The 21,904-nt window shown below is 43.7% G+C and overlaps 1 protein-coding gene across 2 annotated transcripts; it reads right to left on the bottom strand.

The window, feature by feature from the left end:
• Window positions 1–36: 36 nt before the first annotated feature.
• Window positions 37–21,246, bottom strand: LOC108029723 (uncharacterized). 2 transcript variants are annotated; one of them, XM_017102200.3, is made up of 8 exons: window positions 21,151–21,246; window positions 20,713–20,804; window positions 2,870–3,093; window positions 2,606–2,814; window positions 1,929–2,037; window positions 1,481–1,602; window positions 1,144–1,418; window positions 37–724 (listed from the first exon to the last, which is right to left on the bottom strand). In XM_017102200.3, exons 2-8 carry the CDS (start codon window positions 20,783–20,785, stop codon window positions 489–491), a joined length of 1,248 nt encoding a protein of 415 aa, XP_016957689.1. In that variant the 5' UTR covers window positions 20,786–20,804; window positions 21,151–21,246; the 3' UTR covers window positions 37–488. The 2 variants fall into 2 exon arrangements, with proteins under 2 accessions (XP_016957689.1, XP_016957690.1); XM_017102201.3 differs by having other exon boundaries at window positions 21,111–21,225.
• Window positions 21,247–21,904: the final 658 nt, after the last annotated feature.

Raw genomic sequence — 21,904 nt, 5'->3', positions numbered from 1 at the left:
GTTTTTATTATCGTCGTTATTAATAAAACAGAGAAGTCAGTTCGATCAGAGTGTTGTTTAATCAATTAATTCGTCCAGTTTAGTCGTTAATTAAATTAGCTTAACAGTTACACTTAGAAGACTAGTAGGTGCTTATGAGTTAGACCGAGTTCTTCAAGTTCTCCAATATATATGCATATTTATATATTTATATGTAAGTGTTTAGTGTGTATTTTTATAAGAATCACTGTTGTCTGTCTGTTTTTCTGTTTTTTTTTTTGTTTTTGTCGCAATGTCGCCTGCCATAAGTTGTAGAAAACCTAAGCTACGCATACATTTAAAGTTAATTACGTTCTGTAAATGGCAGTTACATCAAGTATAGGTATATTTTAGTAGTTAGGTAGTACATTAATATTCCCTCCTTCGTTCATTGCCACTGCACGCAATTCCGCCCTGATTAGCATTCCTCGCACTCGCACGTCGTTCACGCCTTGAGAGATTTACAACTTCTACACCAGCCGCCTACTCAGGGCTCCAAAGAGCGTCCAGAGGAGCAGCGACAGGCCGTTCGATGCGGATCCCGATCCGGAACTGAGGTGTCCCAGCTCCCGCTCATCCACCACGAAGGCGGGCTGGGCGCTGGCCGACGTCTGCTCCACGGCGAAGTTGCCACGACTATTCCTGGCCAGGCGTTGGTTGGCCAGCTTCAGCTCCCGCAGCTTCTCCTCCAGCTGCAGTACTTCATCTGTCAAAGGAGAGCGTAAAAAAAGTTGTTAGTTTCCACAGGAGTATCGGTAAAAAGAGGTCTAAGATTTATCTTCAATCTATATAGTCTCTATTAAAGCTAAACTACAAATTTCTAATTAAGTTTTTTGTATACTTAAAATACACACTTTTTAATTCCAAAATTGACTTTACTTTTTATTGTATTTGTCTCAATAAAGACAGTATAACAAAATTTAAGAGTGACATATATAATTCAAAATATACGTTTAAATCAAATTGTTTCCTAATAAGAGTTTTATTTTATTTATTATATAATATCTATTTAAGGAAATATGAACAAATGACAAGGAAAAGGGAAAGAAAAGAAAAAGGGAAATATTTAAATTATATTGTTTCAAACTTCAGATATCAATATTTGTGAGCACACACAACACTCACTTTTGTTGACTCCTTCGATGTCCTGCACCTGCAGGAACATGGCCAGCGATATCTCGTAGACCTTGTTCGCAGAGCTGATCTCCCGCTTGCGTCGCCCGAATCCCACCTGGTTGTTGGAGCACTGGGTGCCCAGACACTTGTCCAGACACACGTTGACCGTGGCCCGGAACTGCACATACGACGAGTCGGGGAACTTGAAGGCCTTGAACTTCGCGCTCAAAATGTCGCCGTCGATGGTGTTGAAGTTCTCAAACAAATAGGGATCCACAGTGCAGCTGGGTTGTTTTGTAAATCGTTTCATGTGTACACTTTCTTTTTTCGCGAATAAATGTCTTACCCCTTGAAGATGAGCGTTTCCGAAGAGGTATGCGTGTCCGTCACATCCAGATAGTTCACACCCAGACCGTACACAGGTGCAGAGTCCTCATCCAGATTGATTTCCATGGTCAAGGGTGTACCCTATAGCAGAAAAAAACAATTAAACAAGAAAACTAGCTTAACGATTTAGTTGGGTAAACAAATTAATAAAGGTTCTTTAAGTTCTTTCCGTTGAAATTTTCATCTTCTCAAATTCGGAGGCCGTTTTGAGGAAAATACTTTTTTATATCTTAAAAAATTCCTTATGTATTTTTAAAAATGTTAATCCTTCTGTGTGTAATAAACGTTCAAGAAATACTAAGATTGTTAGTATTAGGTTAGCATGAAAGAAAACTTTTTTTTTCTAAAAAAAATTGTCTAACATTAAGCCGTAATCCCGGAATTTTGGCAAGGAAATCGTCACTTACCGACTTGACTGTCAAGTCCCTGGTGAACTTCTGGCCATCCTGGCTGACGCCGATGGACAGCCTGGGCTCGGGTGCCCTCTTGGTCAGCGACGTGGTGATCTCCAGATCCCTGCAAGCAAATCGATTCACTGTGTTCAGTACTCCCGATCCGAGGTCTTAATGATCGGCAGGGGAGGACCCCGCCAAAAGGTAGTAAATCAATGCCACGGCAATGAAAAACAAACATTGTATTCGATCAGGGGAGGGTAGCATAGGTAGTGGTACTGATGGGGCTGGCAAAAACCCAAACCCAAGGCTCTCGGAGGGACCGCGACACGCCCCGCAATTAAATTGACTGCGGAGGTATTAACGCATGTGAAGCCGCCGGCGTCGATTTGGCGGCTAATTACCTCCTGGTAATGGCAACTCTCGGAAGAGCCAACCGGGAGAGAAAGAGTGGGAGGCAATGAGCTGGGATAGGTTTGATTTATGGCCCTCGGTTGGGTCTTAGCCTGGCTCGGATCGGCTCGGATCGGATGGGATCGGAGCAGGGCCGGACTGGGCATTTAATATGCTATAAACTCTTGCATAGATTGCCCATAAAATTGTGCATAGATGCATTTTGCATTTATGGGCAATTAAAAGCGCTGGGAGACAGCTCTCGAATCCGGAGCGTGCCTGCCTCGAGAGGGACTCACTCGGGTTCCTGGAATCCCGCCGGCAGCACGTCCCGCTTCACCAGTCCGTGGATGCCGCCGCCGCTAGACGTGGAACTGGAACTGGACCCGGTGGTGGCATTCATCATCACATTATAGGCGGGACTGGCGGTGGTGATGCATTTAACGCTGACGATCTCCTTGCTGCTGGCCGACTCGATGATGATTTTATGGTAATACACCTTCTTGCCCTGAAAGGAACGAGAGCTAGGGGATTGGATCTTAGCATGGCCAGACTCTCCTCACCGTTAGCTGGTTGACCATCCTCGTGACTCCGCACTCGTAAAAGTCACTCAGCGAAAGCCTAAAAACGGCCAGCGATCCATCGATCTGCGGCTGGCAGCGCACATCCGGATAGCCCTTCAATCCCTCCAAGTAGATCTGGGGTGCGCTCTGATCCTTCGAGTCCGCATCCGGCAGTCCGATGTCCACCCTCATCTGGTCCTCCGAACAGTGCACCTTGTGGGAGCCTGAAAGGAGGAGAAATAAAAATGGTTACTACATCTGTATCTGTGCCGCCGTTTCCACATTCTTTAGGCGAGTATACGCTAAAAAGTGGGCTAGCATGTCGTCCAGTAATCGGAGCTGGACTGGATTCTGGACTGGCTAGCCGGCCACGCCCCCTATCATCATCATCACCATCATCGTCATCGTCGGACGTTGACGAGATGGACCCGGCTGGCAAACACTAAACAATTGCCAAACATAATTGCCATGTGTTGAGAAGCGGGCTTGTGGCTTAAGTCTTTTGTTTTTCAACAATTATTACACTTGAACAAATCAATCCAAGCTGAGTAAAAAACTTTATAGATGTGTGTAACTACACAAAACAAGATCGATGACAGACGCAGTGTATTTTGATCCAATATTCTATATTCAATTTATTTACACATACAATGTGTATATTATTCTTAATTGAAAAACTGTAACACGATATGATCCACTTTTGCCTTCCAAATTTTTAAGCAATTCGTTGGAATATGTTGGCATTTCTGTGAAATATTTTTACGAGTGCACGCTTTGTATTTTCTTCTATCGAGGTGGCTTAATAAACCCGCAGGGCTGCTTTCTGGGGCCGGTGGAAAGCAAAAACCTGGCATTAGCCCAAGACACACTCACACACTGCTTTGGTTTAGTTTGGTTCGCTTTTGCCCTGGCTTTGGCATAATTTCAGCCCGGGCCGGGCAATCAAATTCTTATTACCGTCGAACATGTGTAGGATGCCTCGAAATTATCGGCTTAAATGCCTGGCCGACGAGGCCATTTGTTGTCCAGGATTTGGAGCAGCCTGCGACTGAAACGAGTCTACCATTGCCATTTGCAGACGGAAAAACTAATTTAAATAATTGACTCTAACTACTTAATCTCGTACTAATGGCCAGGGCAAATTCACAATTTCTGCGCGGAATCTGGGTGCTTTCCTACGTAATTCGAGCCGTGGACATGCGATAATTCGGTTTAATTAGCCATTGCAATGCATTGCGAGAGTGAAATCCTCTGGAAACAATGAGATCGCGGCACTAAATGCGGAAATTCTGTAGCCGAGGCAATTAAAAATGGCCATGCCACTGAATGACTCTTGTTCTACTTGTCCTCCTTCTCCTCCGTAGGAAAGCCCCCACATTTTCCCCAGTTTGCGAGAGTGTGTAATCTGAGCCACTGCCTCAAGGTGGGCGTAATGCAAGCGGCGCCCGAAGAAATTAAAATAAGAGTCGGCCTGCCCACAAATGGCAGCTCGACTTCCGCCAAGAAACGCGGTCTGCTCTGAAAGATAGAGAGTGAATGAGCCTGAAGACAGAAGGAAGGCCGCCAATAAAACAAATACCTCGGCAAGGGCATTAATAGAGCATTAAGGACGCCGGAGATGAGGCGTTGAAAAGGCCCGATGGACTCCAAATTACAGACAGACATGGCAGCCGGCCATTCAATTCCTCGGAGCGGATGGGATAGGATGGGAATGTGACTGGGAGTAGGGATGAGGACGGAGGGCCTAATTGAGGATGAACAGGGTTGTGCTGATTAAATGCCGAGCAATCTTTTGAAATCATCAAAGAAAAATAAGGAAATGTATCCTAAATAGTAAAAAACTGAGACTCAGTGCAAAACTAAGTTAAAGAGGTTTGTGTTAGGTTAAGTTAAGTGACTTAAAAATAACAAAAAAGGTTACAATTATAATTTAAGAATGGTTTCATATATAAAAAGCATAACTCGGGACCATTTCAGATAAATTATTGTCAGATAGATATAGATATTTTAATTAAATATAAAATAACTTTGAATTAAAAAACTTTGAATTTTTTATAAATCGCCAATCCATTTTCCACTGCTTTCTGGAGGTATGAAAAGCGGGGGAACTCCTTCAAGAGGTTGACCAATCTGTTAGGGTAGGTAGACCCAGAGCCAGTCTTGTCCATTAAAGTTTTTGCCTCTAAATGTCGGCTAGTGGGCGAAATGGGCTTGGAATAATTGAATTTCAAAGTCTCTCGGCCCTTGCCTGGCTTTTCTGCAACTTCTTTTATTGAATTTTTATTGCCGGCCGCTGATTACAATTTATTTGACACCACTTTTATGGCCCAAGCGAGCCAACTCGTGAGAACCCTAAACCGCTTCGGGACGCAGTCAAAAACTTAGACATGGACTTAACCCACATTCGAGACGAGTCTCATCGGAGCAGTTCGTTTTCGGGGCAAAAGTACTTGGAATCAGATTGAGTGCCAACCGAGTGGGAGGCCGGATAGGAGTCTAAGTCGAAGCCTGGCTTAGGCTGAGACTGAGGCATTAGCATTTAACCTGCGAACATGACAAATCAGCAAAACGTGCCACATGAGCCCGGGCACATGGCTCGCCGCCGAAAACCATGTAAGCAGCTTGTTGTGGCCGCAACCGTTGCGCGGAGCATAAATTTCCATTAACAATAAATTTAAAAGAAATAACATTACAGCCGAAAATGACCCGTAGCGAAGTTCCCTGGAAAATGTGGTTGTGGATGGGGAGCATGAAATATCGCGGCGGAGGCAGCAATTCGGGGAGTCATCAACAGGCCAACATGCCTCCAAGGCGGATGAGGACGGACGGACAGCCACTCTGCCAAGTGGTTCGCTCTGCCGTTCTGCCATTGAAAATATATATTCCTATCGCAATCAGCAGCCACGACAATGTTTTGGCCCCGGCTCTCTGGCCCTCCTTCAAACAATTTGGCAACAAATGCGCGCGCACAATCAAATGAATGCACAAATCAATAAGACAACAACTGCAGCGGGGCAAATGCAAAAGCAAAAGCAACCACTGCCGACAATTGCAACGTGCAAAATCGTTTACAAGCCACGCCAAGTCAACTCAAGCCGGTGATTCCGAATCCCGGGGATTCCGGGGAAGAACCCAATGCTGGGGCCAAAATAACCAAATCATCGCCATGCAAATGGCATCGTTTTGTGGCCCAAGTCATCGCCAGCCCCACAGTCTTTCCCACCTTTTCCTTTTCCGCCGCGAAAAAGTAGTCGTGAAAGGTGGGAAAGACATCTCCTCCTACCACCTGGCTGGAGTTCAGTTTGTCCCCACTCAGCTGGTCTACACTGAGAGAAGCATCCAACTGAATTATAGCCCAGTTGAGATTTGTAAATTAAATTTGTTAAAAGTGGATAAAAGTTGTATCATGTTGTGCTTTACTCTCATACTACAATTTATAAAATTACAAATCTTAATATGTTTATCGGTTTTTTTTTTAGAAATATTCTCAATATCTCAATGTAAGTTGAGACAAAAAATAAACAAAGCAGATGCAATGAATAAGCACCCAAAATAATTAATGTTTACATTTTTTATATGAAATTGTGCTTTTAAAATTATTCAAATATTTTCAAAAAGTTGTCTGATTGTTTTACATTGAGCAATTTCCATGATGCATGTCATTTCTGTCATATGCTGTGTTTACAGAAGCATCAAAATATCTAACCTAGTTAAATATAAAGGATGAAAATTAATTTTTTTTTTGACATAGAGCATCTTAGCGGATAAGTTATACAAATAAAATTATTTGAATTAATAAAATCTGCAAGCAAGTTAACCGTCCAAAAGTACCTACTTCCCATTAACCTAGCTAAAACGTTGCACCCTAAATTTCGTATTGATATTGTCATAATTTCGGCGCAATTACCATTATCTAGTAACTAATTTAAGCGATATTTCTGGGTTGCTTTTCGCCTAGTGTAGCCTTGGGGCATGGGCAATGTTGCAACAATTGTCTCATGAACCTGTGTGTGTGGAGCTCGGCGTTTTGTCTGGGATTGCAAGTGCAACTGCAATTGCAATCGCAATTGCCATGGCCATGGCCACGGCTAGATTATGCAATTGTCTGACTCGGGTCTCCTCACTCCGCTCCGTGCAATCTCCATCTGCAACGCCGTCCTCCGCCTGTGTCACTATCGCAGCCCCTGTGTGGGATTCCAGTCACGTTTCTGGCTGCTGGTGGCGGATCGGATCCGCGGATGAGGATCTGGGCTGGATCGGAAAACTGAAGACTGAATACTAAAAACTGAAAACTGTTTTCGGGGATCCTCCTCGCGGAGAAGTGTTAGGCCTGGAGGCGTCTCTGGCCACTCAGCGGTAAACGCAGGCGCAGGGAATAGATTCGTATCCGCATTCGGAGACCCATTCAGGGGGAGGAATTAAACAAGCGATTTGTCAGGTGGGCTGGAAGGGGCAGGGCTTCAAGGAGGATCAGGAGGAGGAGGAGGTGCCATTTGTGACTTTCACATTTATGACAAGACTTCAGCTCTGATAGCGCATTCTGGCCCCACATACACCCGCCTGCTATCTGAAGAAATTACTTGGCCTGGGCCACTAACTTGACACACACGACGCACGATTATCATCAATCTTCAGTCGGAGCCACAGGAAATACTGGTAATTTTCTCGAACCCCAGCTCCACGGGGAAGAGCCCCCGCCTTCAACTTGGCTAGCAGTTAGCCTCATCATCCTTTTCAGTGACCAATTACACTTAACGGCCATGCATACAAAATAAATTAGAAAACCTCAACTGCAGCTGGGTAATGGGATGGGTGAGGATGGGGGCAAGGGGCTGCAGACGTACGGAGGCGGTCTCCAGGTCAGCGCCAGTGCCGTCAAGTGGGAGTTGTCCGCTCCTAATGGATCCCACTCCCCCAATATGCTAAGCAGTGTCAATGTGTCAATGTTGCCGCGTAAATCCATCAAAATGCGACGGGAACTCAATAAACCAACTTGTTTAGCCGCTGGTCATGAACAGCAGGCGGCTGGGGGCCAGCCGACAACGGGCCACAAATGTGATAATTGAAAAGCATTTAGTTGCAGTATTAGAGATCCTCTGTCCACTTGCCTCCCAGAGGTCTATTCGTTCGCCCTCTCTTCCTGGAAGTCCACCTCAAGACCATTCCTGCACTTGCAAAAATATGGAATATCTTTTAACAGGGAACCTACATCATTTTAATAATTGTTATTTTAAGTGAGATTTGTTGTAATCACTATTGTTACCAATTACGTATATCAACATATTGCCTTCAGCTTATTATTCTGCATTAAAGTTAATGGAGATTTTAAAATTGGTTTATTCTTTAAATAATAAGTTTAAAAAATTAAATTTTGCAATTTTTTAATACAAAATGAGGCCTCAAAACAAAGCATTTAGATATTTAATTTTTGGAGGTCATCGTTTGATTATAATTCAAAAATTTCACCCTGTTAATAAAATAAAATTACCAGAGGTTTAGGAGTTATAAGCAGGAAGGTAAGTTCAAACTGGACACGCGTTTTTCCCAGTACCCTTCCCATCTTGTCGTGGCCTCCTCGTGTCGCTCCTGTGTGGAGAGTGAAGTGAATATACAGTGGCTGTCAGTTGTATGCGACCGGCGCAAATTGCCATTCGTTCCATCTCTCAAACGCTCTGTCAGTGGTGTCGTCTTCGTCATTATCGGCCAACAACTTTTTGTTTGTTAATTGTTTCCAATGACGCAATTGCTGGCTGCCATTTATAGAACTGCGATTCCGTCAGCTGATTGCGTCAGTCGTCGTCGTCCGGCAGCGTCCGCCCATCGTGGCCAAATCCCTGCCCCACTCCCCCGCTTCGGGAGTCTTCGAGCCAAGTCAGCACTGCGGAAACCGTGAGCTCCGCCAGGCATTAAGGCCAATGAGTGTGCTTCTCCGGCTCCTGTCTCATTTGACCGCTTAAATTAAAGGCCTGATCGATTGGGCGGGCGCAGTTAAGCTGAACAAACTTGGCTGACAACTGGTCGCACATTTGGCCATACTTAAAGCATAAGATGCAAAGCGATCCCCCCACCTTGTCCGGTTCTAGCCGATCTGCACGGGAACGGTAAATGTACGACTACCAACTTTTGGCCTTGCACTTGGCGTGAACATTATGCGCAGCTGGCTAATTAAATTACACAACAGTTTGGACATGAGTGCCGAAGCGAGCGGATGAACAGTAAACGTGGCCAAAAGGAACGGATGCACCGCCATGACTTTGAGTTTGAGTCTGCGGCCAAGGCGGATAAGCTTAATGCTCAGGCGGCGTCAACAGATGTAAATGTAAATGTTGCATGCAAAAAGCTGCCCCAAGCTGCCGCCTCATGTGGCATTGTGCACACACACGGAACATGAGGCATGACTTGGCTGGTTGGATGGATCTCGCTTGGCCATCCTCCTCTTTTTTTAGTTTTTACTTTTTTGGAGGAGCCTCCGCTAAATTTATTAATTGCCAAGGTGAGAGGCAGTCAGCCAATCAACTTGGCTGCATCTGCATCATCTTGTTACGCGATGTTGGTTCCTGCCTTGGCTCGAATTAATTTGGCCTTGTTAGCCGGGCTTGATGACAAATGCGTGACGTAACTGTAAACACGGTTGGGCCCTGGCTTCGGCTTCGGCTTCGGCTCCCTTTCTTATACCATGTGAGCTCCCTTGACAATTTGTCGCTATTTCCACGTCACGTTCGGCGTTGGGTGCAACCAACCTTCCACAGTGAGCTCGCTTTTAGGTTCTGAAAGTGCCGAGTTCGAAAGATATTTAAAAAGTTACTCACTATATTGCATAGGTCAAATCACTCTTATTTTTATAGAAATCTATTGTGTCTAACTATGAATTACATCTTGTTTGATTCTTTTTTAATAATGTTTGCTTCATTAAAAAATAACATTGTCTAAAATGACTTAAAGAATTGTTAAAAGGTTCGATCTGTTCCCTATCTGGACGTCTTAATTAACACTGAACTATAACATTTTCAAATATATTACTAAACAGAATCCTAAAAAAATAAGATTTCTAGAATACCATTAAAAATGTTTATATTATAAGACGTGAATTTCATTCGAGCTTTTTTTTAGCTCAACGGTTAATTTTTAGAAAAACGGTCCTAACAACTGAATAATTTGCATTTGCCTATGACGGTTAACTTTGGGGTTTGGTATTATTAAAGCTTTACTTTGAAATTGTGCGAACTTAAATCTCAAGGTGCAATTTAGCCAGGTCTGACTGTACTAATCCCCTGGCCCACTCATTCTTTCGCTTATTTACACATTTTTCAGTTGGCGGCGCTTCAGCACTTGCTAAATTGTTGGTTTCCGCTTTGGCCGGCACTGCTGCTCTAGCAGGCCCCCCAGCTGTTGTTTAAGCCAAATTGCTCTGGCCAACAACAAGATCAAAATCAGCTAGAAATGGGGGAAGAACAAGCTGTATGTACCGCTAAGAAGTCTTGAATGAAAGCGAGTGGCATTGTTCTTACCGTATTGAGTCATTTGCTTAGGGAGGCGGAATGCGTTTAAGCTCTAGAAAGGCGGGGAGACTGGGAGAATTCCGGGATAACCACTGGTTAATGGAGCTCTACGTGCAACCGTCCCTGACTAACTGTACAGCGAAGACAAATTAATAAGAAAATACTTAGAAGAAGCTCTAATCATACGAATTAATTCAATTGCCAGCACGAGAAAGTGTTGTTCTTGTTGCCGTTGTTTTCACCATATTAATCGCATGAGATGGCTCAGAGCAACGAGCCGAGAGAAGCCCTCTTCTACTTCTCGGTTCTTTCCCTGCCCGATGCGGCATATAATTGCCTTTTCTCTTTATGTAATCGCCCGATGGCCGATGTCTTTTTACGCTTAATTGGCCATAAAAGTTGTTGCCGCTGCCGCTGCCACTGCCGCAAACGAGAGTTTCATTGCCGGAACAGCTAAGGCTGCAAAAATCTCATTTATCAAATGAAATTCCATGCGATTCCAATCTGACACATTTCTGTGGGCGATGACACACAAAAATTTGTTGGTTTTCTTCTCGCCGATCCGTCCATTAATCAAGCGATTATGGGCCAGACGGACTAGACCGAATCGAGGATCGATCGAACGGACGCACCTATTGAACCCTCAACCCAATTGCTAATTGTGGAGTCGGCCAACAGCTCTCACAATTATCGATGGGGTCAGCACATAAATCTCCTCGGGGGTTAGGCTAATCAACCCGAGCGCCAAAGGTGTCCATGGCAGAAACGAAATAGAAATATTTTGTAGTTACACCTGGAGAAGTTTCTAAATTTTACTTAGGCCTGAAAAATGCGGAATTCCCATATAAATTGGACCTTAGTGCCCTGTATCCACGGTTAAAGAATACTTTGTTCAATTATATATTATTTCAATCAATGTAAAATTGATGTGTTTTTTAATTGAAAGAGCTTAAAGATATATGTTCCAACCAAACGAAAAACTTACTAAACATAGAAGTCAAATATTAACATTCGCTTGTTAAGTTTTGAAAGTAGATGTAAAACCTATTCTTCAGACGGGAAATCGGACCTTTAAACACCCAAATTTTTTAGTGTTTCATAGTATACTTTAAACTGATGTTAGAATTTTTCCAAGTGTCCCGGCACACTCACAGACACTCGCGCACATTTGGATATGGGACAGCCGACTGACCAAGTGACCGCCAGCCAAAATAACAACAACCTGGAAATTTATTGCTGTTGCAGACTCCAAAGTCGGCGGCTAGGAAGGTTGTGCATATGGTGGATGCAGGATGGGTTATTTGAAAGCGGTAATATTTTACTTAGCGTGTCGGAGCCTTAATGCCCAAAATCGTTCCTACCCGTGGGCGTTGTCTCGGCCACATTTGGGCATTGGGCATTTACCAGAGTCTGGAGGCCTGGGACCGGAGAAGCCGGTGGTGAACGGAAGAGCCCGGTGTCGTGTTCTGGCCCACACCTGCAATTGACATTATTATTTGGTTGCGTGTGCCGACGACAACTGTGAAAGAGCCCGAGAAAAACGCCGAAAAGGGTAGAGCTCAAGAGAGCGGAGTGGGCCTGCTTGATTTATAATTGTCCAACTGGGTTTTTGGGTAGGCATTCCATTCTACGCATCTTGATAAGTGCGTAGTTTATGGCCGTTCTGCGGGTTAACTTGCATCTGGCCACGGTCATCGCTTGTCCGTTGGTACAAACTTGTTGAAAGGCACTTGGCCATAGTCCACGGACCGTGGACCATAGAGCGTGGAGTTTGGAGTACTCCTTGCCGGCGGAGATCGCATGCCTGGCCATCTGGCCACGTTAATAACCGTTTTTGACATGCCAAGCGGCATTATTAACAGCATTTTCTTCTCCTTTTATTTATATCTCTCGGTCTGTTCGCCTCTTCTCGGCTATTTTGTTTGAGTGTGCAGTGTTTTAATTGCGGGAACGAAAGGGAGGAGCGGCCTGGGCGACATTTTAATTGAAATTCTGCGGAAATAGCATGAATGAGTGCTGCTGCAGCAGTCGTACTCCACCAACAAGTGAAGGGTTTCTATCGGGAACAATCCAAGCTCCTTGCTTCTCTGATTCACAAGCCGCAGAGGCCAATGTGCGTCAATCTAAATCCAATTTGCCCTTGAAAAAAGCGAAACCATTTCGAGATTGGAATGCAAAATCGCCTGCTTCCTGGATGCTCGAGCATTTGGCAGTTGGGCGAGGCAAATTGCTTGATTTGACCGCTGGCTAACTGTCTTCGCCCGCTGCCGCTTCCTGGTGGTTTCTTTTCTAGTATGCCAGGGTACTCCAAGACCTCAAGGGTATACTGCATTCGTGCAGGGCAGTGCACAGCCAATAAAGACGGAATATTGCATATCTAATGGCTTTGCAGGGCATCACGTACAACTTTCCCACATCAGCACATTTTCATGCCGCCTTTCTAGCAGTTCTGCATTTACATAAGAGAAGAGCAACTGCAAATTAAGCACTTATTAATTTATACCCCATGCATTGGATGTATAATTACCCTGATTAGATTAGGAGATCAAAGATCATTAACTTACTGTGCAACTAAGTTTTTTTGCCCTTGTACTTTAAAGAGTGTCTAATTAATCAGGATCCACTAAAATATTTGGAACAAATAAGCTACATTTTTATGAAAAATGCACCTTGCACCTCAAACCCAAATAGTTCCCAAATCCATCAGTTAAATAAGACATTTAAGTGTGTAAGTACCGGGTATCGAGTAGTCGGAAACGCCGCTCCTGACGGCCTAACTTGCTCATTTTTGGGATATGCATCTTGGGCATTTCTTTTCAATTACCAGCCCACCAGCCCATGCGGTAACCGCCCCTCCCCCTTTGTGGTTGCGGTTAACTCCCCGTTTGCCATGTAATTTGGACTTCAAACGCATTCACGTGTTGCAGTTGATGCTGCTGTTGATCTTTCCTCTTTTTTGTGAGCAGCTGCAGGCGCATATCAAAAGACTCAGAACACGAACTGGCTTCTCGTTAGCCGGGTGGACGGCGAGCCGGGCAGCGCTTTTCCTCAGCGCTGGCACTTTTCCACGGGTCTGATCCAGTTCATTTGGCGGTGCGGAGTTTTACAGTTGCCCGCCGCATTCGTAAATTGTGTTTTGCCTCGGATTCGACAGAATGGAATTCAATAAATTAATTAACAACATTTTTTGCTGATTTTATCGCACCGAGACGGAGGCTGTTTTCCATGCACTGGTGAGTTCTGCCATTAAAAGGAGAAACGCGGATAATTAAATGGCAACTTTTAATCGGGTTAACCGAAAAGAATCTCAAAGGCGGGCGAGATAAGAAAATAGAAACCACATCATGACAATAAAGCATTAAAAAGTCTCCCTCTTCTAGACTTGGTTTTTAATGCTCTTGTTATTGTTGTCATTAAAAGACAACCATAACAAGAAATACAGCGTAAACTCTCTCTAAGTTTTTCCTTTTTTGTTTGCAATGTCATTGACTTTGGTGCGTGCGTGTGCAAATTGTGTTGTGAATTCTGGCGGAGCCGCATGCGATGAAAAGGGGACAGGTACAGTGGGTAACGGCTGGAAGAGATTTTCAAGGTATAGCGAAACATGTTCTTACTTTTGGCACTTACTAAAAGACTGTTCAAAAATCATTGCTTACATGTTTAGATCCTGTATATTTAGAAAGATATATTCAACTAGACCGCATTTGTATTAAAAAACAAATAAACTTATGCTATAATTTGTTTTTGACCAAAAAAACATTAAATCGTTTTTATATACCATCCTCTAGTATACCGAAATTTCTCGGAATTTTCCCAATAACAGCTCTAGCAAATATTCACTGTACTGTTCAGACTTTTCGCACTTGGAGCGGCGCCTCTAATAAAGCCAAACTGCTTTGCATTTAAAAGAACGAGTCGGTCAGTGACTCCCTCACAAAAGAAGCAGAGCCGAATCACCACGAAGGGAATTCGATTGAAAATCCGCAACAAAGAGACACACGGTTTCTTTTGGCCAACAATATGATTGCGCAACGGAATGGACTGTGCTATAAGGCCAATATAGCACCAGAACTTTGGGTGATCAATCTTGAATACGCAGGACGGCAAGATCACTCCGTGCACATGGCGGGGTAACAAAGACTCTGCAACGCAGAGTTGCAGAACAAATAAATATGATAAATTTGCCACATGCAGTTAGACATGCAATTTATCATGCTGCGCGAAGGAGCAGGGGCGAGGGGAGAACGCTCCCCGTTGTTGCGGGTCAGAGCGTCTAATAGATTAAATAAATTTCGCATAAGTTATGCAATTGTGGCAAGCCATAATTCTTGTTGCCCGCCCGAGGGGAGCCAACTTACGCACTTGGTCGCGGTGTTTTCTTTTTCTATTTTGCGCTTTTTTTCCTTATTAATTTCCATGTGGAGCTGATCCTGTTCTGGCGCTTCTGAGGCTGGTGCTCCGTTAGCTTGGCCTGTCGGCTACGTTTGAAACGCTCTCTACGCAGTTTGCATTTCGCATTCGGTAATTAAAAACCCAACGAGCCGCCTGGTGACTCCAACTTGGCTCTAACGGTAAGCGGGCTGCCCACCAGGATTAGCTACAGGTTTTCATTCCCGCTCTTCGAATCGCCTACTACCACGGCTACTGCCCACCACTCCGCCTTCTGCCCCGGGGACAGCTGAAAATTTACATAATATTTGCTCTAGATTCCGTGCTGTCCCCTCGGGCGGCTTTCACACGCATAAACCACCAGTCAGGCCGGGATCGGAGGCATCTGCTCCATCTGCCCCATCTGCTGGCGGCTTATCAGGCCTCATAAATATGTTCGGCCATGCCTTGGGCTCTGCGACGCTTGACAATTTCTTTAGGCCCCGCTGTCTCCGCTTTTTGTATTTTTTGTTTTTTGGTGAGAAATAGGAGCGGAAATTAATGACCGGAGTGGAGGAATCTCTGGTATGCAGCCGGCATCAGGTGAATTCGGCTTGGAGCTCTCTGCGAAAGTGGTTGGCAGATTGAAGAGTCATCAGAAAGATAATAGTTCCATCTAAGATCTCTCGAAAGTGCTTTTTATAGAATTTTCCATGGGAGCTGACTCACCACGACGGGTGTCAGCTAAAGCTAAACAAATTATTCTAACTAAGTGCGTAAATAAAATTCTTAAGGCCAGTTTACTCGCTTGGCAAATATCGCCTTAGTGCAGTCTGTTATTTGCCTTAAAATAGTTTTAAAGATCTCAGATAAATATAAACTTTTATGTCAAAGTATTGCTACCACAATTAATTACTTTTTTTGACAACATTTAATAACTATACTTAAAATAAATATTAGAGGCTAATCAGTGTTGCAAAGAGTTTTTTTTTTTTTTTTTTTTTTTAATTAACATCTTTATTTAATATAATCCAGGAACAGATCTAATTAAAGCCTTTAACCTAAATGTTTTCTTAAGTAAATAATCTCTTAATTATAAATTATAATTAGTTTTCAACTTGGTATATAGGAGTAGATCAAATTACGACTAGTTTTAAGTAAATAATATATTCATATTAGTCTCTTAGGAGCAGCCCAAAATGTCTTCTTTTGAGCCTGCGAATTGGGATAGCCCCCTGTAATCTCCGGGCTAGACGATTACGGTAATTGCAAAGAGTAATTAAGAATATTAGGTAAAAGTCCTACTTGTATTCTTTAATTACATGCGTGGCAAAAGATTTAAATATACAACTGTTATATATAATCAAAAATATAAATAGGAAACAAATAAGAAATAAACATAAAATAAAAAGATTAACATTCAAATGTATCAACATAAAGTTTTATGCAAATTATTTTAATAATAAATCGATTTAGTGTAATATATAGCCCCATTGGCAGGCTTCATTTTATGTATTTCAGTAAAAGAGTTCATTGCCTAAGGGCGTTGAAGACTGCGATTCATTGATGCAGTTTTCTACTATATTGAGCCCACTTTGTAGTCTTTATTTCAGTCACATGCCAATGGCCTTTGTCTGGAGTTCCCATAAAATTATTCAGTTTCGCCTTCTTAACAGTCATGTCCACATGCAAAACATGCAAAACATGCAAATTTGCAGCAGTTGCAGTGCTGTGCCCGGCTTACGTGGCCTTAGCTGTTTTTGCTGCCGCTGCCGCATCTTGGCCTAATACAATTAGTCTTGTGTAATACGCATGCCTTGTGCTGCGAGCGGCTTGCCGGAGGAGTGCCGAACCCGTTAGTGGTCGAGTACATATACAGTTATCGGCTGCACCGCACTGCGCCGTACTACCAATATGTGCTGCCAATACCGCCTCCCTTTCTCCACTTTACGCAATTCGCGCCACACGCCGCACATGTTTTTTTCGTTTTTTGTTTCGGAGTCGCCACCGATTGAAACTGCCTTTGGGGAGCGGTGCGCGAATCGATTGTGGCCAAAACGGTGGTCGAAGTAGCAGCCAGTTGAAAGTCTTTTTTCCCCGTTTTGCTGCACTGCGATTTTGTCCGATTTTGTGTAACTGCAACTTGGATTTCCAACTAGCAACTTGTTGCCAAAATGGTCAATGCATAACGGAGCACGCCAATCGCTGTCAAAGGCCCCTGAACTAATTAATGCCAAAATGCAAAAGAAACCCCTCCGAACCGAGTACCTCCAGTGCCGGAGCCCCAACCCCCAGCCAGGGCAAGTGAAGTTGTCTTTGTCCGATCGCCCGACAATCGGATTATTATTCAATAAAATGCGCCGGCGAACAAAGAGATGGCCAGCACTTGATGACAAATGCCTGGGCGGCCTGGGCCTGCAAAAAAAATTTCTATATATATGAAGGGAAGAGGGCGCTCCAAGTACTTGTTGGCCAGCCCAACTAACCAACTTCAAAAGGCTGCTCCCAGTTTGATCCCGAGCTCTTGGCTCAGGATCCCTTAAAGCAAGCCGCCTCTACTCGATTTGCTCGTTTTGCTATCGCCAGCATTTAATCTGCCCATTGCCGCGAAGGTCTTACCCAGAACCTTCCTCCTCCTGGCCAGGTTTGCCCCACAGTTTAGGCAGGGCTTACTCCACTCTTCTGTAAGTGAGGGGGCAAGTGCAGGAGGCATTGTTAGAGCCGACGACCTTAACCCCAGGTAACCTTGCAGGAATTTGTGATTGCGAAAAGGGATTGCCTGGGTAATTTAGGGAATGCTGATATACTCGTATATGAGAGGAGCCCTCGCAAAAGGTCTATGTTTTTGTTAATGTTAAGATCCAACAGTTTTTAATTCCACAATCTCTCCCGAACCTTGAGTGGATAACTCCAAGAGGCCGCAACTTGTGGGCCAAACTTCTCTGGGTCAACAGCAACACTGAGTGCCATTAATGGGTTAAGAGTTCGACTTGGACTGGGGCTCTTGTTCAGGTTCAGGTTCAGGAGCATCAATGTAGCAGACGCGAGTCTGCATCTGAGGCATCCGAGGCATCGGGATTTTATTAGCTTAGCAAAAGGCTTTGATTGTTCTTGCTCTGCCCAATGTTGCTGTTATGGCCTGTTGCGCTTGTCTAGACGGGCAATTTTTCACACACACAGCTCTTGGCCAGGCCGGGCCGAGACAGCACAAGGCACAGACATTGGGGAGCTGGCAGATCGGCTGGACTTGCTCTAAAATTGGCATTTTTCGCACACATAAGGCAAAAATGTAAAGCGAAGTCAAGCCAAGAGACCGAAGACAGCAGACCGGCCAAAGCCACATCGTCCGAAACCGAACCCGAAGTCCGGTCCAAGTCGAAGCGGTTTATTTGCCTTGTGTGGCATCAGCTTCATCATCATCATCTTCATAGTGGCTGGTCATCCGAGAGTCCGACTCGGACTCCAAGAGCCCGCTGGCATAATGTGGCGCAGCCTGGACATGGTCATCCGTGGAGTCCCAGCCTCGGACTTTGGCAATTTCTTTATTATTACGAGCGTTTCGTTGGTTGTCCTTTTAGGCCGGCTGTCACAGATCCGCTGATCATTATTGTTCCTCCATTATACATGGACCCCTTAGACTCCTCCGCCCGCTCACAAAGCAATGTCAATGTTTTGTCTTAATGCGACAATGCTCGATCGCTGGCTGCCTGTCTGGCATGTTATTTAAATCTTGGAGGGGACGAGTGAGGATTTACAGCCTCCCGGGTAGACAATTTATTATATTTATATGGCCCGGTCATACTCTCGTTCTGGCCATAAATTAAATGATTTCGGACTTAATATGGCGGCTGCACAAGGTCGCGTGTGGGTATTTTTTACTCCCTATGCAGTCAGCCAGCAATTAAGCGAGTTAATCGCAGTTCGATGATTTGTCGGGTTGCCCACAGAGGGTGGAGGATTGGAGGACGACTGCCCGCTTGGCTAATCGCCGGGGAGGTCACTCCCTCGGCTCCACCAGCGTGTGCACTCGAGTGCGAAGTTCTCCACTCCGGCGATGACATCATCCGGTGGCAGATTCTCGGAATTCTGAGGCCAAGACAATCAACGGCAAGAAAATATCTGTAATCATGTTGGTTTTCATAAGCGATTTGCACATTCAATTATTTTTTGAAAGGCAAGCCAAAGAAGACAACAAAGATAAGGTTTGTTCATAGGCCATTTCATAAAGCATTTTACTACTCGGGTGATAATCCATAAACATAGTTTGTAAAAAATGTCTTTTAAATAATATAACTAAAAGATCAAAATGCATTACTATTTATTAATGTTTTGTTTAACTGGCTAACTCAGGGCTTATCGAGAAATTAAGGACAAACCATATAAATTATGAAATTTATATTTTAAAAATCTGTACCGTAACAACCAAAAGATAAGTATCTTTTAGAACAGGTTGAATCTGACTTCATTATAATATTTTTATATTTTGTAAACACTTTCTCTCTAAATAAAATAAAAACAAAATAAATAAACAGTTTTCACCTATTTTAATCAAAAATTTAATTGAAGAACCAAAACAATCTCAATACATATTTATTTAATTTTGTATCTGTATAATTCATTTTAAATATCACCAATTTTTATACTTTTAAGCTTAGTAATTTAAATATGAATAATTTAGATAAGATATTTATTAACAACTTTGGTAACTATATTTGATCATTAATTTAACCCAAGCTCGAGCAAAGAAATGCACACAATTATCTTTAAATGCCTATTGAACAATTTGGAATTTCTTCGGTGTGAGTCAGACTTTTACTTTCCCTAATGCAGACAAACAAAAGTTTCGCTTTAGTTAAGCCAGCCACGCCCCCACAGCAGCGCCAGCCCCCGAAACCCCCCTTTGCGACTGCCAAGCCAGTTGGCAAGTTATAATTTAGCTTTCAGCTTTGGCTGCCGAAGAACGCTGAGGAGCTGAAGCTCGGGAACTCGGAATCGGACTCTCGGTCTCGCTTGGCTCGCCCGTAAATTATAGCCTCGTCTGCAGCTTTTCTATACGTATTTATTTGTTTGTTTGTATCTCGGAGAGAGATGTATTCGTATCGGCTTTGTGTATTTTTAGGCTGCATCTTAATTCCAGAGACCAGTTCGCCTACACGAGTCGCCGAATGTCGCCTGTTGGGGATGTATTCCGCTTTTATTTCTTCATTTCTCTCGCGTAATGTTTTCGCACTTGGCAAAGCAGAAATGCTCCATTCTGATGGCCTTTTAATAAGCCAACCCCAGACGACTCTTGACCAGTTGATTGTGGGCCTTATGAGTTTAAGTATTTTTGTATAGGTATTTTTCTTGTCGATATTATCTTGCTGGCTGGGCTGTTTCGTTTTTGTTTTTTTGTTCTTGGCGTGTCATGTTCCTTGCCCAGCAGTTGTGTTTGTGTAGGTGTCTTGTTTGGTCTTTTGTTTTTTCGCCGCGCTCGTGGTTAGTTTGTTTAGTTGTTTGTTGTCTTGCCTGTGTAAGGCAACTTGCAGGGGCAGCCAAGTTAATGACTAATGTGCTAGGGCTTTCGGTGAATATGGCATATAGTATAAGGCGTGCATATAAGGCAGGAAGAGTCGGAACGGGCGAGTGAGTCATGACAGGGCCGCTGCCGCGATGCCGCGCTGCCAAACTTCATTAGTCCGCGCAAGTTCGTTGCCTCAGTCTTTCGTGTTTGTCCAAAAAAAGCTTCATCGCCCGCCCCCGACAAACCGAAGATCGTTATATTCGGCCATCACTCCAAATGGCCACAGATTGTGTGTGTATGTACCCCACGATCGAAAACGAGGTCACTTTAGCGGGTTTTTAGCAAAGTGGAAGAAATAAATACTTTTCGTATTTCATTGCGCAAATGACATCATGCTCCCCAGCCTTGCACTTCCAGCTCTTAACTCTATTTGTAGCCCTGTTTATGGGGCTTAAAATGTAAATAGGTCTTACCTTTGGCCTGGGCTAATCCGCAGAAGAGGGCCGCCAGCCACAGAGCGCGCCACATTTGCATTGAAAGCAGCATTTCCCAAAATATGTCGGATCTAATTGGTCGGGGAAAACGGAAAGACAAACGGCATATTATTATAGGCATTTCGGCCGAACTGAACGAACGGCACATGCTCCACAAGCGGGCCAGCATTTTTTGTTATTTGTATTCTCGGCTTGGCCTTTGGTCGTTTTCACAGGCACAATTCGTACACGGGCATTTGCCGCAAACACACACAGCGAGTTATTACGAAACAAAGCCAGGAGAGAATGGCCGTCAAGTGGCTCGCGGCGACCGCTCAACAAATCAAAAACCAAATGACAACGGCAAATAAAAACGAAACAAGCCGCGAAGCTCTCACATGTCACACAAAATCACACAGAACTCGGAGCGGGTCTTACTTGACGGCTGCAACAGGGGAACTCGGAAACTCGGATAGTAGAACCTCGCAACGACACCGCAGAGCACACGTCCAAGCTGTTCGCTAGTCGCCAGGCAACTGAGGCACAGCTCGGCTGGAACTCCATCGGCGGCAACGGCGAACGCGGAGAGCCAGTCGTGGACAGAGATGCTGACTCAGTCCAGGTGGGCGGGAGAGGTCGGACATACAAGGCATATAGAACCGATCTTAGATTTTGGGGAAGCACTGTAACTAAATAAACTTAACAGCCATGGGCAAGAATAGTAATCGTAAATACAAATCGAACTTCAACCTTAAAAATACCGGGAAACTTTGTTTTAATGTTCAGATCTAAACAACCTATTTATAGTATAAGGAAAGCTGGTTTATATTTTTCTTTTAAAATAAACTATTAATAAAGTTAAACTCAAACAGTCAAGAGCAGGAATAACAATCATAAATATAAAACAAACATCAACCTTAATCTTTAATGTTTATAAAAATACCTTTAAAATGTTCAGATTTGAACAACATAGTTCTTTATACTATAGGAAAAGCTAGTTGATATTTTACCTTTAAAATAAAGTTAATAAAGTTCAATTGAAATGTATTTCAACCACCCTTATTCTTAATACAAAGTGAATTCAATTGTACAGATGTTTTATTTGTACAGATAAAGAATTTAAATAACAGAAAAACATACTTTTGAAAACTTTAAAGCAATCGACATTAAATAGAGATGTAAACGAGTTCCC

Source organism: Drosophila biarmipes, chromosome 2R, assembly GCF_025231255.1.
Source record: "Drosophila biarmipes strain raj3 chromosome 2R, RU_DBia_V1.1, whole genome shotgun sequence".
Taxonomy (NCBI): domain Eukaryota; kingdom Metazoa; phylum Arthropoda; class Insecta; order Diptera; family Drosophilidae; genus Drosophila; species Drosophila biarmipes.
The sequence above is the reverse complement of the archived record's forward strand: the minus strand, read 5'-3'. Positions and strand labels throughout refer to the sequence as shown.

Coding starts and splice junctions, on each gene's coding strand:
- LOC108029723 (XM_017102200.3), bottom strand. CDS start 20,785: ATGCTGCTTTCAATGCAAATGTGGCGCGCTCTGTGGCTGGCGGCCCTC. Junction 3,094..20,712: donor CGGATTAGCCCAGGCCAAAG/GTAAGACCTATT, acceptor TCCTCCTTTCAG/GCTCCCACAAGGTGCACTGT. Junction 2,038..2,605: donor GCGGGATTCCAGGAACCCGA/GTGAGTCCCTCT, acceptor ATTTGCTTGCAG/GGATCTGGAGATCACCACGT.